This window comes from Quercus lobata, chromosome 8, assembly GCF_001633185.2.
Source record: "Quercus lobata isolate SW786 chromosome 8, ValleyOak3.0 Primary Assembly, whole genome shotgun sequence".
Taxonomy (NCBI): domain Eukaryota; kingdom Viridiplantae; phylum Streptophyta; class Magnoliopsida; order Fagales; family Fagaceae; genus Quercus; species Quercus lobata.
The window spans coordinates 6,494,549-6,509,680 of NC_044911.1; the positions used below are offsets into that span (position 1 = coordinate 6,494,549).

The window sequence follows — 15,132 nt, forward strand, 5'->3', positions numbered from 1 at the left end:
CCTGTCCACAGAAAAAAAGAAATCATTTCAAAAAATATTTTGGAAAGAAAAGACATTATGCGGGAGAAAAGAAAAACACTTTCAGAAAGAAGAAATGGAAGTTTCTTAGGAGGAAGCAGTTTAAAGGAAAAACTTCGAAAGCTTGCTTTGTATGCAGGAGACCAGGCCATTTTGCTAAAAATTGCCCGAAAAAGGAAAAGGCAGCAAACTTCCTTGAACAAGCCCAGATTCATGCAAAAGATATTCCTTTCTCGGACATAGAGTCACTCTTTTCCTTGGATGATGAATACTCTCCTCAAGCCTTGGCAGTTGTGGCTTATTCTACCTCGGAAGAAGTCTCAGAACCAGACAGCGAATATGATTGAGATCCAGAAATCCAAACCATCTACACATCCCAGCCAATAATAGCTCCCTTGACCAACCCAACTCCTATAGCCCAAGTGCACCTTCTCCTTGATACATACTCTAGACCTATTCCGATGATAGCCTTATTTGATATAGGAGCAATAGCAACAATCCTTCACCCCAAAATTTTACCTCAGGAATTTTGGCTACCCCATCACTAGATGTTTAGAGCAGCCAATGGAGAAACATTCCTTATAACCCTAAAAAGTAAGCCTATCCTCATCAGAATCTTTCCAACCTTAACTATTAAACACCAAGTCCTTGGATCCCCTCTTACAGGCAGAGACCTTCTCATCGGATTTGATCTCCTTCATCAAATACCAAGACTTAGATGCTCTTCAAAAGGGCTCATGCACAAACAACACCTTCTTACTTGGACCCAAGTACCCCACTTGTTCACCGTGGACCCCTTTGACTCCTTAAAACTCCAGATTATCAGTGACTGTTGTGCAAACAACCATTCTGAATTCCTCCTTAAAAATCCAAATCCTCTATGGAAAAACCCAAAATTTTTCATACACCTTCCATTCAAGAAAAATGAAGATGTCAACCCCACAAGAACCAGTCACAAAGGGATGAATCCAGAACATTTAGCCCTGGCAACTCAGGAACTATCTACTCTCCTAGCTGAAGGCCTTATTGAACCCACAACTTTTCCTTGGGCATGTGAAGCTTTCTATGTCAATAAGCATGCTGAGCAAGTTCGAGGCAAACTTAGACTGGTAATCAATTACCAGGATCTTAATCACTTTCTGGCAAATGACAAATTCCCTTTGCCAAATAAGAGTGCCATTTTCCAGCATCTTTCAAATGCAAAAGTATTCTCAAAGTTTGATCTTAAAGCTGGATTTTGGCAGCTGGGCATCCATCCAGGTAAAAGATACAAGATGGCTTTTTGCATCCCAGACCACCATTACCAATGGACTGTTATGCCTTTTGGTCTTAAAAATGCTCCATCCCAATTCCAGAAAGCAATGGTAACGTTGTTCCAGCCACTCTTAGCCAATGCATTAATCTATGTGGATGATATCCTTTTGTTCTCAAAAGATGAAGAATCTCATGCCAAGTTGCTCACTGAATTTTATAATTTGGTGAAATCCCAAGGAATAATGCTTTCAGAAAAGAAAATGGTCATAGGACAGTCTTCTATAGACTTTTTGGGAGTAAATATTTCATATGGAAAGTATACTCTGAAGCCTCACATAGCGTCCTCTTTGGGTGAATTTTCAGACAAGCTCACAAACACTAAGCAAATACAACAACTCCTTGGAATTAGAAATTACATGTCGGACTTCATTCTAAAAGTCTCCAGATACAGGAATTGTTTGGCTCAATTATTGAAGAAATCTCCCCCAAAATGGAACTCTACTCACACAGAAGCGGTTCAATAGTTGAAAAAGTTATCAGAAAAACTTCCTCCCTTACAGATTCTAGGACCAGGTAAGCGGATCTTGTAGACAGATGCGAGTGATGAATATTGGGCAGCAGCTCTTTTTGAAGAAATTGATGGCAAAAGGAATATTTGCGGTTACAAAAGTGGTGCATTCAAGCCCTCAAAACTTCATCACCATTCTACTTTCAAAGAAATTTTTGCAGTCAAGCATGGAATTGAAAAATTCCAGTTCCATCTTCTTGGACATAATTTCTTAGTAGAAATGGACATGTCTTCCTTTCCCAAGATGCTCCAGTTCAAAAGGAAAATGCTCCCACATCCTCAGTTACTCAGATGGTCAAATTGGTTTTCACAATGATCTTTTCAAGTCAAGCACATTAAAGGTAAGGATAACCTTATCATTGATTACCTTTCCAGGAAACCTCCAGCCCTTAATACCACAATTATCCCTCCACCTTTGTGTGTATATCCTATTACAGACCCATCCTCATCCTCAAGCCCTTCCTCTGCATACCTAATGATATCCTTAATATGATAGAAAACATTCCCTCAGAAATAAAAGACCAAATCAAAACCTTGACCCTTGAAGCCAGAACTAAAAGAATTATTAAAACCCTCCATGATTACCTTAAAAAACACCAATGCCATTTCCTTGCTATTTTCCCTGATATAGACCAACCATGGAAAACCCCTTTTGTATTTTGGATAACCAATTGGACGGTTGCACATTACCTCTATATGTGGTACATACTCAATGAATAATACTTGTGTCTTCATTTCGAACCAGAGTTTTACAACTATATTTTCCCTCAGGGAAATAAATATTTTCATAAATTCTGGTATGAAATTTTGAAAAATGATGCTCATAGTGGTGAATGGATAAGGTATCCTAAAACAGAACACCCCAAATTTGGCCACAAAGTCACTTTAGCATGTTTGGTTGCCAAACTTCATTCTAAAAATAACATTCGAGCACAAGGAATTTTCCACCCTGCTGAGATGTGTTGGATCACCAATTCAAACGGAAGTCTCCGCACACATTTGGATGTCTCTTGGGTATCTTGTTATCATGCTCTTACCATGGCAGAATCCCTTAATAAGGGTATTTTCCCTGAAATAATTCCAACTGGCCCGGATGTTTGTAAACAACAATGGCCACATGAAGATCATTGGGAAATGCCAAATCCTCTTATTGGATATGATGACCCACAATATCATAATCATGATCCTGATGAAGATGTTGATGAAGAATGGTTCCAAGGAAGAGATGGATGAGACTAGATACCTTAAACAAAAAAAAAAAAAAAAAAAAAAAAAAAAAAAAAAAAAAAAAAAACCAAAAAAAAAAAAAAAGACAGTCAAAAGTCCTAGAAACGTCTTCAGACGTAATCCTCCCAACAACTCCCAACAGTACCATATCTCCTCCCTGTCAGAGAGATGCTTGAATAAGATCACCAATGCAGATATGCCCCTACCTCACTTGACACCTGTTCGCCAGCCCAGCACTCAAGGTCTCTATTATTGTTCTTATCCCATGGCAAGCTTATACGGAGGAAGATGAAAATCCAGCCAGGCCACTATGCTTTGGACACTTGTAAATCCATAAGGACAGCCCCTACTTGTCCTGATATGAATATTGTACATTATCTGCAAGCTCTAAGGTCTATAAATAGGACTCTTGTAATTCTGAAGAGGTAGGAGAGAGTGAAGGAAAAGAAAAGAAAGCTCTTGTTGTAAAATGTATTCTAGTGTTTCTTATGTCTAATGTAAAAAAGCTGTGTACGATGGCTCTAGTTTCTGACTCTATTGCTTAACAATTACTGGCTTTTTCTTTATTTATTTGTATTTTTTTATGTGTGTTATTTTGTTTAAAATTTGTTAAAAGTTCAAGTTATTTGTTTTTGGTAAAATTAGTTGATTAAACTTAATTATTTTTAGTTTTACTATAAATAATTTTTATTTTTGAGTAATTTTTTGTGGAGAAAGAAAAAAAAAAAGTTTATCAAAAACCTGGTTGCGAAACTGGACTGAGACGATTTGAATTGCCAGATCTGAAAAAGCGCAGTCAAGTCATTCGATATTTGTTTCTGACGATATACATTATTGCATGACGATGCTTTTGGGGCTAATTCTTTGGAGCAGTGAGTCAAGTCATTGGTTTAGTTACAGTTTGAAGTCCTACACTCTTTCTCTTTAATCACAAGGCCCCTTTTCACAATTTTATTTTTGGGGGCCCATTTTGGTATGTCGTGAGTCTCTTGACTCCTAAACTATAAGGGACTTGAGTCCAAAAAGTCAATCATGTAAGTTTTTCAATGGAAATGGTGAAACGGGGCCATGATGTGATTAGGAAGACTTGAATCTGTAATAACTTGCTTTTGGACAAGTTGTTAGATTTCTTTTCTTTATAAAAATAGAAAAGGAGAATGTATTTAGAAAGGCTTGGCATGAGTAACTTGCATTTTACTCTTTACTATTCCTATATTAAACTAATTAGGGGTCCCAAAATGAAGAAAATCGGCCATGTGAATTCAGAGACTTGGCTTCCTCTTTTCTAGGAAGAAAGTTGCACAAAAGGTTTTTGATGCTCTTGAGTCTTGCCTAAATCAAGTAGTCCCAATTCACTCATGAAATTCACCTTGATATTAATAATAATAATAATAATAATCATTAGAGACTTATTATTTTTTTTGTAAAAACTTAAAAATAATCCTGTTGTAGGAATTCGAGAAGGTGTGTTTTTGGGTTAAAAAATATTGTCTACGGTTAATTAATTTAATTACCCAAGTTTATTAATTATGCCAAATTTCATGCAAATCGTCGAGGCACCAACAAATCACCGAATAATTAATATGCAACATATTTTATTGTTATAACACATTTCATTTGTAAGGTAAGTTTTCCTCCAATCTAACTTCACTGGCGAGGTTCCAACATCATTATCAAATCTACATGTTATCACTTTTATTGACCTCAATTACAACAGTTTTCAAGGTAAATCTAATTGGCTTCTCTCTTTCCATATCATTGATAAATTTATCAATGGTTAGTGTCAGAAATCATGTGTACAAACAAAGAATAAGTATTGAGGAAACAAAACTGAAAGGGAAAAAAAAAAAAAAAAAAAAAAAAAGGATGATGGATTTCAACTCGAGTCTGGGTAATTGCATGGCCCATTTTTCCAAGGAAAAGACACCCATTTTTTTCCCTCAAAAATAGTTACAGTATCCAACAAAAAATAAAATATAGGAAACATTAACGGATAAGCGTCCAGGTATTTAAAAAAATATCTATTTCACACATTTAAACGATATTTTTTTTATCTATTTTACCATCTTATTTTACAATTTAACCAACATTTCAGCTCTTATTTTTTAAGTGTATTCATTTGTTTGTTCATTTCTCTCTCTTCCTCCCCACTCTTCCTCTTTTCCACTCCTTTTGTATCTCATCCTTTAAAAAAAACAAAATAAAATAAAATATTTTTGTTTTACAACCATGCTACAGTAGTTTGTATATATACAAAGTACAAACTCACTGCTTATAATTGCTAGAAAGTTTTAGCAATAACAATCAGATAAAGTATGTTTTGGACCTCTAAGAATGTAAAATAGCATCTAGAGGGTTTTACACCCCCAATGCTAATGCTCTAAGAGAACTTGTATATGTGCTTGTCTTATATATATATATATCATATTTTAGCCAATTAAACTAAAAATTTATCAACATCAAATCATGTGAAATTGTGTAAAAATACATAATTGCTATAGTAATTATATAAACTAGTCGAGAACCCGCGCAATGCGTAGACAATCCTACCATATGAGAAGGTTATGTAGAATGTATAAGATATGTTAAAATAATAACATTAAGTAACACCTTTCTCTCAATTCATAAAAATAAATTCAGTTAAATTTACCAAAATTTCTCATGATCTAGAGCAGAGTCGAGGTTTTTTTAGACCTAAGGCTATAATGATTTTTTTTTTTGGTGATATTTTATTGAGAGTTTTGTTTGTTACATTTTATTTATTACTGGTTTAAAATTTAAACAAACAAGTAATGGCAAATTTGCTTAAAATATAATTCATAGTGGATTTTTTAACATCATCAGCATGTTACACTATTAGAGTCAAGTCTTTTGTGCATTACTTTCCCAGAAAAGATGCAAGTTACATTGTTAGAGTCAAGTCTCCAAAATCACATGGTGGATTTTCTTATTTTGGGACCCTTAATTGATTCTTTTGTTAAAGGAGTAAGGGTAAAACGCAAGTAACTTGTGTCAAGTCTTGGTAACTCGATTTTCCTTTTCCACTTTTTCAAAGAAAACAAATCTACCAACTTGTCCAAAAGCAGCAAGTTACAAATTCAAGTCTCCATAATCTTTTCTTTTTTCTTAGAATCAAGTCTTCCTAATTACATGGCCCTGTTTACGGTTTTCATTGGAAAACTTATATGTTTGGCCTTGCATTTTTTTTCACCGAAACTCACATTCTCGACAAGTTTTTGCATTTTCGTATGAATTTGATCATTTTCAATTTTCATTTACAGTAATACATGCTCTCTTTTCATTTTCTAGAAAATAATCTAAGCCTATTAGAATCTCAAAATCTAATTGATCATTTGATATCAATTCGATCAGTCACATAAGTTGGTTGAAAATTTTAATATTTGGAATTTATTGCAAATTATATTTTATTTTTTAATTAATCTGAAATAAAATTTTTAAGTAAATGATATTTATCTTATGAATAATTTATTTATTTAACTTGTATATATGCTTGATCATGCTAGTTCAAATTGGTTGTCTGCTTCTTCTCTAAAAAAGGAAAAAAAAAATTTGGTTACTTGCTTAGTTGGGGAGCTCATCCCTTATTTCTCTATTTTAGATTTTGAGTAGTTGGTTTTTCGTTGAGGTGGTTTGGGTAAGAAGAGTATTACGATTTAAATAAATAAATGTTTTTTTTTTTTTGAGCTTGCATTAATAAATGTCTTTTTTTTTTTAAATAATTTTTGTGATACAAGGTAGAAATTCTACTCTAACCTAGACGACCTTAATCTAACCTATTCTAAGTGTATATGTGTGTGGAACTCCCTTTTGCAGACTTGAACTCTGACTCTTGCCCTCCACACCCCACAAATACTTATACTTGTGGAGTGTGAGTGTCCGCCACACCAAGAGTGCACAGTGATACATTAATAAATGTTAGAGAACTAGTGTTTAGTGATTATTGGATTGTTTAAAATTTGAATTTTCTACCCGTTTTGATTTTCTAAGAAATTTACATTTTTTGTTGTTGTGATGTGGATGTGAAAATGCTTTCCTAAATGGAGAGCTCATAGGGAAAGTTTATATGCAGCTGCCACTAAGGTTCTCATTTTCGGGATTGTCTCACAAAGTGTGTCAACTATGCTGGTTACTCAATGGACTTAAGAAAGCACCATGAGCTTGATTTTAACAAATTTTCATATCAGTTGCGGGGGGAAAATTTTCTTTGAAAATCAGCGTAATCAGTGTTAAAAATCAAGCACCGCCTCTCTCTCTTGCTATTTTTTCTAGAATTCTATAGTTCTCATATTTTCTCTAGAAGCTTCCTTGCACTAGTGAATTTCAGCCACAAGTTTAAGGTGTCTAGAAGCTTAGTAAAATATAGTATTTAAAAAGTAAAGCTAGAAGCTTCAAAGTCAGTTCTCTTTACCGACATAAGACTAATATAAATAGGATGTCATGTGCCTAGGTGTGTGGTGTACCCGACATATATGCAGGTTGCAACATATAATTTTTGGTGTGAGACGTGTGGAATAAGGCGAAGGGTCAATGAAGAGAAATACTTGTATGAAGTGAGGTGAAGCCGTGTGAAGTGAGGTGAAGCCATAAAGCTCCGAGTGTTGTAGAGTGGGAAGTAAAGCTATGAAGTAAAAATGTTGTGTGTGGACTGATGTGATAACAGTTGTAAAGTATTGTAATTAAAAGAGTCCAGTTTTCAAATTAAAGCTCTTTGTTCTGTCTTTTGTTCAACCATTAGGACTCTCTTCCATGAAAATCATAACTCCTTTTAATACCTACAAAAAAGAAAAAGAAAAAATAGCTTTAATATATATAGAGTTCGGTTAATAAGTGCTTTGTTAATGAACCATTTTAAGAATTTTTATACTACTTTTAGGGAAAATATTAAAAGTTGACTAAAACTTTTTTTTTTTCTTTTAATATAAAAAGTTCTTAAAAATATTTTCTAAACTAATGTTTTTAGAGCATTGGTTAACTTTCCTCTTAAAGGGTCTGGTTAACAAGTGCTTTTCGGGCATTTGTTTAATGTACCACAGCACATATACTATTTTACATACCCAAAAAGAAATTATCCAACTTGGATGTCCCCATGTCAGTTGCTTTTTGGAGTATATAAAACCGTGTAAAGTAGATTGTGTGTAATTAACACTAATAAAAAATCAAGTAATTGAAAAAAGTAGCCTTTAAAGCATTCTTACCAGGTGAGCCAAATGCCAAATATTTGGCATTTGGCACACCAAACACCAAAAACAGAGCATCATCAGGTGTGCTAAATGTCTCAAAATTTTGAGACATGCTACAGTACGCTCTTAAATATGAGAGCGTACGGATAGAAATCAAGTAATTTATTCTCTTTTCTCTTTCCTCTCTCATCACTTTATTCTTTTCTCTTCTCTCTCTGTCACTCTCTATCTCTTCCCTCTCAGTCCTCCCTGCTCAAGATCTCTCTCATCTTTGCTTAAGATCTCTCGCCGCCTCACCTCGCTGTCGACCTCCACAGCCCTCGCCTTCGACCTTTAGATCTCTTAATCGGGTCGTGGGTGTGAAATTTGGGATGGGTTTCGATGTGTGGGTTTTGGGTCATTGATTGATCGGTTGGGTTGGCATTTTGGGCTGGTGGTGATGTCGTGGTTTTGGTAGTGGTTGGTTGAGTTTTTGGCCGGCGATGTTTGTGGCTGTAGTGGGCAGTGGTGTTTGTGGTTGTAGTGGGTTTCGGTGTGTGGGTTTTGGGTCATTGATTGATCGGTTGGATTGGCATTTTGGGGCGGTGGTTGTGGCGGTGGTTGGTTGAGTTTTGGGTTGGCGATGTTTGTGGCTGTAGTGGGCAGCGGTGTTTGTGGCTGTAGTGGGCCGACAGTGTTTGTCGAAGATTTTGAGTTTCTTTTTCTTTTTCTTTTCTCTTTTGTTGAGGTTTTTGGATTTGGAGTTTATTGGAGATCTAGTGATTGTGATTGTAGCTTGTGAAGGTTGATTTGCCGTTGCCGTTGGTGGTTTGTGGAGGTTGATTGTGATTGTAGTTTAATGTGTTGGAATTTGTTTAATATTATTTAATTTGTTGGATATATTATTTTAATGTATAGAATTGAAAAATAGAAGATGTGATAAATGGTGAATTGTAAAATGGTGTGCTAAAATGATAAAATAGGTTTTTGATGTGTTAAAATAACATTTTTTATGAAAGAGCTGATGAGAATGCTCTTATATGCAAGAAAGTAGGGTGTTAGCCGTGATAAAAAGCCAATATGCTTCGGGAAAATTGTTCACAAATGTGCGAGATCTTTTTTGTGCTTGATCTTTTTTGTGCTTATGGCCATATCATAAATGCAGTGAAGATGGAAAAATAATAATAATAATAAATTCTGTTCACAATTCCTAATGTTTGGGATAAAGTTAAACATGTCCAAGACATTTTAAAACTAATCAATTTGGTATCCAGAGCCAATTTAGTCCCTAAAACAGTTGAGAAAAAATAACTAAATATTTAAAGATTAAGTTGACTTTAAGGACCAAATTGACTAGTTTTGAAAAATCTTGAACCTAGTTGACATTAGCCCAAACCTCAAGAGTGTGGATGAAATTTACCCTAATAATATTAATAAAGATTAAAAAGCAATGGCATATCCCAGTCCTCAAGTCACGGCCATACTAAACTTGAACAGTCACAATGTTTATGTCACTATACATTCTACTTTCAAGTGAAATAGCGTGACTTCCCACCATTCTGCTATAAAATGGCACTATCTTCAGCCTTAAATTCATTATTCTCTAAATAAGATCATAATAGATAATACCGACAAAAGTTTACGCCATTCAGTCCACCATAGGACATGTCGCGTCCGCCTATCTACCCTTTCATTCTCCTTTTTTGCTTCCTCCACTTTCACTCTGGAATCCAATCCAATGACCTTCAAATTCTCATGAAACTAAAATCCGCGCTTCAAACATCAAACACCAATGTCTTCAGTTCTTGGGAATCCGGAAATTCCATATGCAACTTCACTGGAATCTCCTGCACTTCTGACGATTTTATTACAGAAATCGAACTTTCATACCAAAATTTAACCGGGGTTCTTCCTCTTGATTCCATATGCCAGCTCCAATCACTAGAAAAGCTCTCATTCGGGTTCAACCACTTGCACGGTCCAATTATGGACGACTTGAAAAATTGTGTCAAATTGCAATACTTGGATTTGGGCAACAATTTGTTCACAGGATGGTCGGTTCCAGAAATGTCCTCTCTAAGCCAATTACGGTATCTACATCTGAATTTGAGCGGATTTTCCGGGACTTTCCCGTGGAAATCACTCCAAAACATGACCGGTCTTGTTTGGCTGAGCCTCGGAGACAATCCTTTTAATCCTTCTCCATTTCCAAACGAGGTGTTGCTGCTTACTAACTTGACTTGGCTTTACCTATCAAACTGCAGCATCCAAGGTACAATTCCAGCAGAGATTGGAAACCTTAACGAGCTAATCAACTTGGAGCTTGCCGACAATAACATGACGGGGAAAATCCCAGTTGAGATTGGGAACCTAGTCAACCTGTGGCAGCTTGAGCTCTACAACAATTCATTCGCAGGAAAACTTCCTATCGGTCTAAGAAACCTCACAAAGCTTGAAATGTTTGATTTTTCAAATAACTATCTTGAAGGCGATCTATCTGAGTTGAGGTTCTTGAATAACCTGGTTTCTCTGCGACTATATCAAAACGAGCTATCTGGCCAGGTACCGGCCGAGTTCGGCAACTTCACGAAGCTTGTGGACCTTTCTCTGTATAGAAATAGCTTCACTGGTCCGCTGCCTCATAACCTTCTCTCCTGGGCTAAAACTAATTTCATCGAAGCCTCTGAGAATTTCTTTACCGGTCCAATTCCACCAGATATGTGCAAGCAAGGTACTATGAAGTCGCTTATCGTGTCTGAGAACTATCTCACCGGTGAAATGCCAGCAAGTTATGCCAATTGTTCCACTTTACGTCGTTTTAGGGTCAACAATAACTCACTCTCGGGGAAAGTTCCTATTGGAATCTGGGGATTACCGAACATGAACCTAATTGATATCTCGTTGAATGATATTGAAGGCCCAATTACATCTGATATCAAAAACGCCAAGTCTCTTACATACTTATTTGCAGGAAACAATCGCTTATCTGGTGAATTACCCGCAGCGATTTGCAACGTAAGTTTTCTTGAAATTTTGGATATCTCTAATAATAGTTTGAAAGGCAAGATTCCACAATGTTTAGGTAACTTTAGTTATTATCTTAGGGTGATGAATTTGCGAATGAATAATTTCCAGGGTAACATACCTAATACATTTGCAAAGGGTAATCAGTTGAGAACTATTGTCTTCAATGACAATAATTTAGAAGGGCTATTACCAAAATCTTTTATCAACTGTACAAATCTGGAAGTTATTGACCTTGGAAACAACAAAATTAATGATTTATTTCCTTATTGGTCTGAAGCTCTTACCAATCTGCAGGTTCTTGTCTTGAAATCCAACAAATTCCATGGACCTATAGGAAATCATAACACTAGTGGGGTGTTTTTCTTTAAGCTAAGAATTCTTGACTTATCTCACAATGAGTTTACAGGTCTTTTACCAAGAAATTATTTTGAAAATTTCAATGCCATGATGATTAATGATGAAGGCAGACTTGAACCGCATTATATGGGTGAAAGTTATACGACGGGTTATAGTTGTAAGCGTCAAAGTTGTCAATATCAAGATTTCGGTGGTGGTGACAATGAAAGGGTTGGAAATTAAACTACAAAGAATCCTAACCATCTTCACAACAATTGATTTATCAAGCAACAAATTCCAAGGAGTGATTCCAGAAGTACTTGGAAGGCTTACAATCCTTCGACTGCTCAACCTTTCCCATAATAGCCTAACTGGCCATATCCCATCATCGTTGGCAAAATTGTCAGCACTTGAATCCTTAGACCTTTCTTCAAATAGCCTCACTGGAGAAATTCCTTTGCAACTAACAGATCTAACATTTTTGGCCATGTTAAATCTTTCACAAAACCAGCTTATTGGACCCATACCTCGAGGCAAACAATTTGCTACATTTGAAAACAATTCCTATGATAGAAACCTAGGATTGTGTGGATTTCCATTGTCAAGAAAATGTGGCACTGATGAGCCGACACAACCAGCACCACCATCAACATTCCAAGAAGACAATGATTCATTGTTTGCTAGCGGATTTGGTTGGAAGGCTGTGTTAATCGGCTATGGTTGTGGCTTGTTGTTTGGATTAGCTATGAGATATGTTGTGTTTAAAATAAGAAAACCTAAATGGCTAGTAAGGTTCATTGAAGGAAAACAAAAGGACAAGAAGAGAATGCCTAATAATCAAAGACCTGGACAAGGAAGAAATTAATGCATTAAAGGGGTGCTCTGTTTGACTAGCCTCTCCTTTGGTGGTATTTTGTGTATTTGTTTGTTTATTTTGAGATTGAATGTCATGTTTGGCTTAATTCCGGGGCTAGCCCTGTGCTCACTTGTACTTCTATTTTATGTATTTTATGTATTTTATGTTTGAGAGTATTTCTGTATGTATGTGTGTGTGTGTGATTTTTTTTTTTTTTTTAGACTCTGGCATGTTGGACTCAGTTCAAAGGATGGCCTTGTGCTCAGTTGTACTTTTATTATTTTATTTTGCTCAATAAAAAATGATAGATGAAATATTTATAATGGAAAAAATTACTGAAGAATTCTGAATTTGAGAAAGAAAACTAAACTCCATAGATTCTACTTTCTACTAAGTAATCTTTTTTTTTTTTTTTTTTGCTAAATTACTTTCTACTAAGTAATCGTAAGAAGGGGAATAGAGATTGGATATATAGTGGAAATGGCCAGTAATACACTCCCAACCCCACCTTGAAAGAAACGTTCTTCCTCATCCATTCACTCTCCTTGATTATACAGGACTCACCCACGTGTTTTCTTGCGTTCAGAAAAAAAAGATTTGATATTTCTTTAATAGTTTCACCAGATAATTTGGGTTTAAATCCATTTCAGATAATGTCCGGCATGCTTCGATTATCAGGATGAAAAAATTTTGGTATGGTTCTGAACAATCTAGAATCTTTCCCGTCAATATAAGATTAATAATCACACTAATGGAGATAGAGAAGCTCAATTGGTGTCGGGCATTTTCTTATATTGTATGAACCAAGCTCACTAAAAGAATTGTAGCCAGCCAAGGGAGAGTATGAGGAGCAGCAGATAGGAAGGTATAAAAAGGATGATCTACATCAATTTGGATCCATTAAATGTCTGGTAAGAGGGCTTTGAACAATTTTGAGACCAATCTATCCTTGTTGATGACATGTGTAAGAGAAAGAAATCATAAGTACAAAAAAATACCTATTGTGTAACAAAGTAACAGAGTCTCTGCTTTGCTTTTCCCTACATAAAAATCAGCAAAAAATCAATGCCAACAAACAAGGCTGTTGCAGTCCTTAATTTCAACATATTTGAATAATTGTTTTCCTTTTAAGAAGAATTTAATTGAGAAACTTTAGTTATAACACATAGAGAATTATACCTGTCTTTTGGAGTTATGGTTCTTGTCTTGAGATTTAATTGGTTTCATGGTTCCGTAGGAAACCATAAAAGTAATGTGATGCTTTTCTCTAAAATACAAATTCTCGACCTCTCTATCAATGTGTTTACTGGTCTTTTATTGAGAGATTAATTTGAAATGTTGAAAGCCATGATGATTAGTGATGAAGATAAAGATGGACCATATCCTTTTGATCTATATGATTGATCTAGGAGAAGTGGTGTTTATCAAGATTCAGTAAAGGCGGCAATGAAAGGATTGGAGACAAATTAGTAATAGTCCCAACCATCTTCCCAACAATTGATTTATCAAGCAACAAGTTCCAAAGAGCGGTTACATGAATGGAATACTCAACGCAAAATACACCTATGTAAGTCTAAGCATGGAATACACAATGAATGGCCTAGACTACATGAATGGAACCAGAGTAAAAAAAGAATCGGAGAACGGCGGCATTTGTTCCGGTTGAGAAACTGCTGAAGATGGCAGAGTGTAATGGACGGCCGAGATTATTTCCGATTCACCTTATACATCTTGTGCCCATGAGCCAACGGGATTTGAAGAGTGGTTTGGGTAAGAGAGACTGAGAGAGGAGGAAATTTAAAAAAGAATAATAAAAAAAAGGAAAATAAAAAATAGAATAAGGAAAAGAAATTAAAAATAATTTCATGTATTTATATATAAAAAAGGCACCCCAAAAAAAAAAAAAAAAAAAAAGTGAACAAAATGATTAGTGCTGTTTCTATTGCATTAAGTTGCTAATTTGAAACCTTAATTCCATGGTTCATAGTATATAGGATTCCATTATTTGCCTTGAATTTAAATTAAAATTTTGTAATTATTTATGTACTCAATTTCAAGAGCCGTAGACTTTCGCCACTCAAGTCATTATCTAAGGTCCCCATTGAAAGAGGATCCCAAAATTATTAGTCAAACCAAAGGCGGTTGTGCACTCTCTTCCTCATCCTACAAAATGTACCCATAACTATGGTCCTATAGACTATAGTAAACCTAAACCAACCCAATGAAAATCCTGAGTTGTTTTACCCACACGAAAAAAAATAAATGTGGCCAGAGTTCATCAAAATAAAAAAGTGGCGAGTTTCCGAAATCATTTTTTACAATCAGTTCCCTTTTAATAGTTTGAAATTTCAATTAATCTTTCACATGATAGGTTGTCTGCATTAACTATCCATTGTCTCACGTTGTTCGTTCACTCGCCAAACAATCTCTCTCACTCTCTCCACCAAAATCAAAATTGAAAATTAGATTTCAACTTTCCATCATCCTGTGTTGCATTATCCAAAGTCTAGTAAAAATCTCTCTTTTTTTTTTTTTTTGGGGAAAAATAATATATTTTATATCTTTTTGTTAATTATGCCTTAACCTTGTTATTAGATTTTGCTAAAATACAAATTCCACCATTTAAATTTGACTGAAATTTATTTCAATTTTCTAACTTTACTTTT

The 15,132-nt window shown here is 35.2% G+C and overlaps 1 protein-coding gene across 1 annotated transcript; it reads left to right on the forward strand.

Moving 5' to 3' along the window:
• Window positions 1–10,154: 10,154 nt before the first annotated feature.
• LOC115957961 (receptor-like protein kinase 7) lies at window positions 10,155–12,161 on the forward strand. Its single transcript, XM_031076318.1, has 2 exons — window positions 10,155–11,262; window positions 11,569–12,161. The coding sequence occupies exons 1-2, from the start codon at window positions 10,234–10,236 to the stop codon at window positions 11,851–11,853; spliced, it is 1,314 nt and encodes a 437-aa protein (XP_030932178.1). The 5' UTR covers window positions 10,155–10,233; the 3' UTR covers window positions 11,854–12,161.
• Window positions 12,162–15,132: the final 2,971 nt, after the last annotated feature.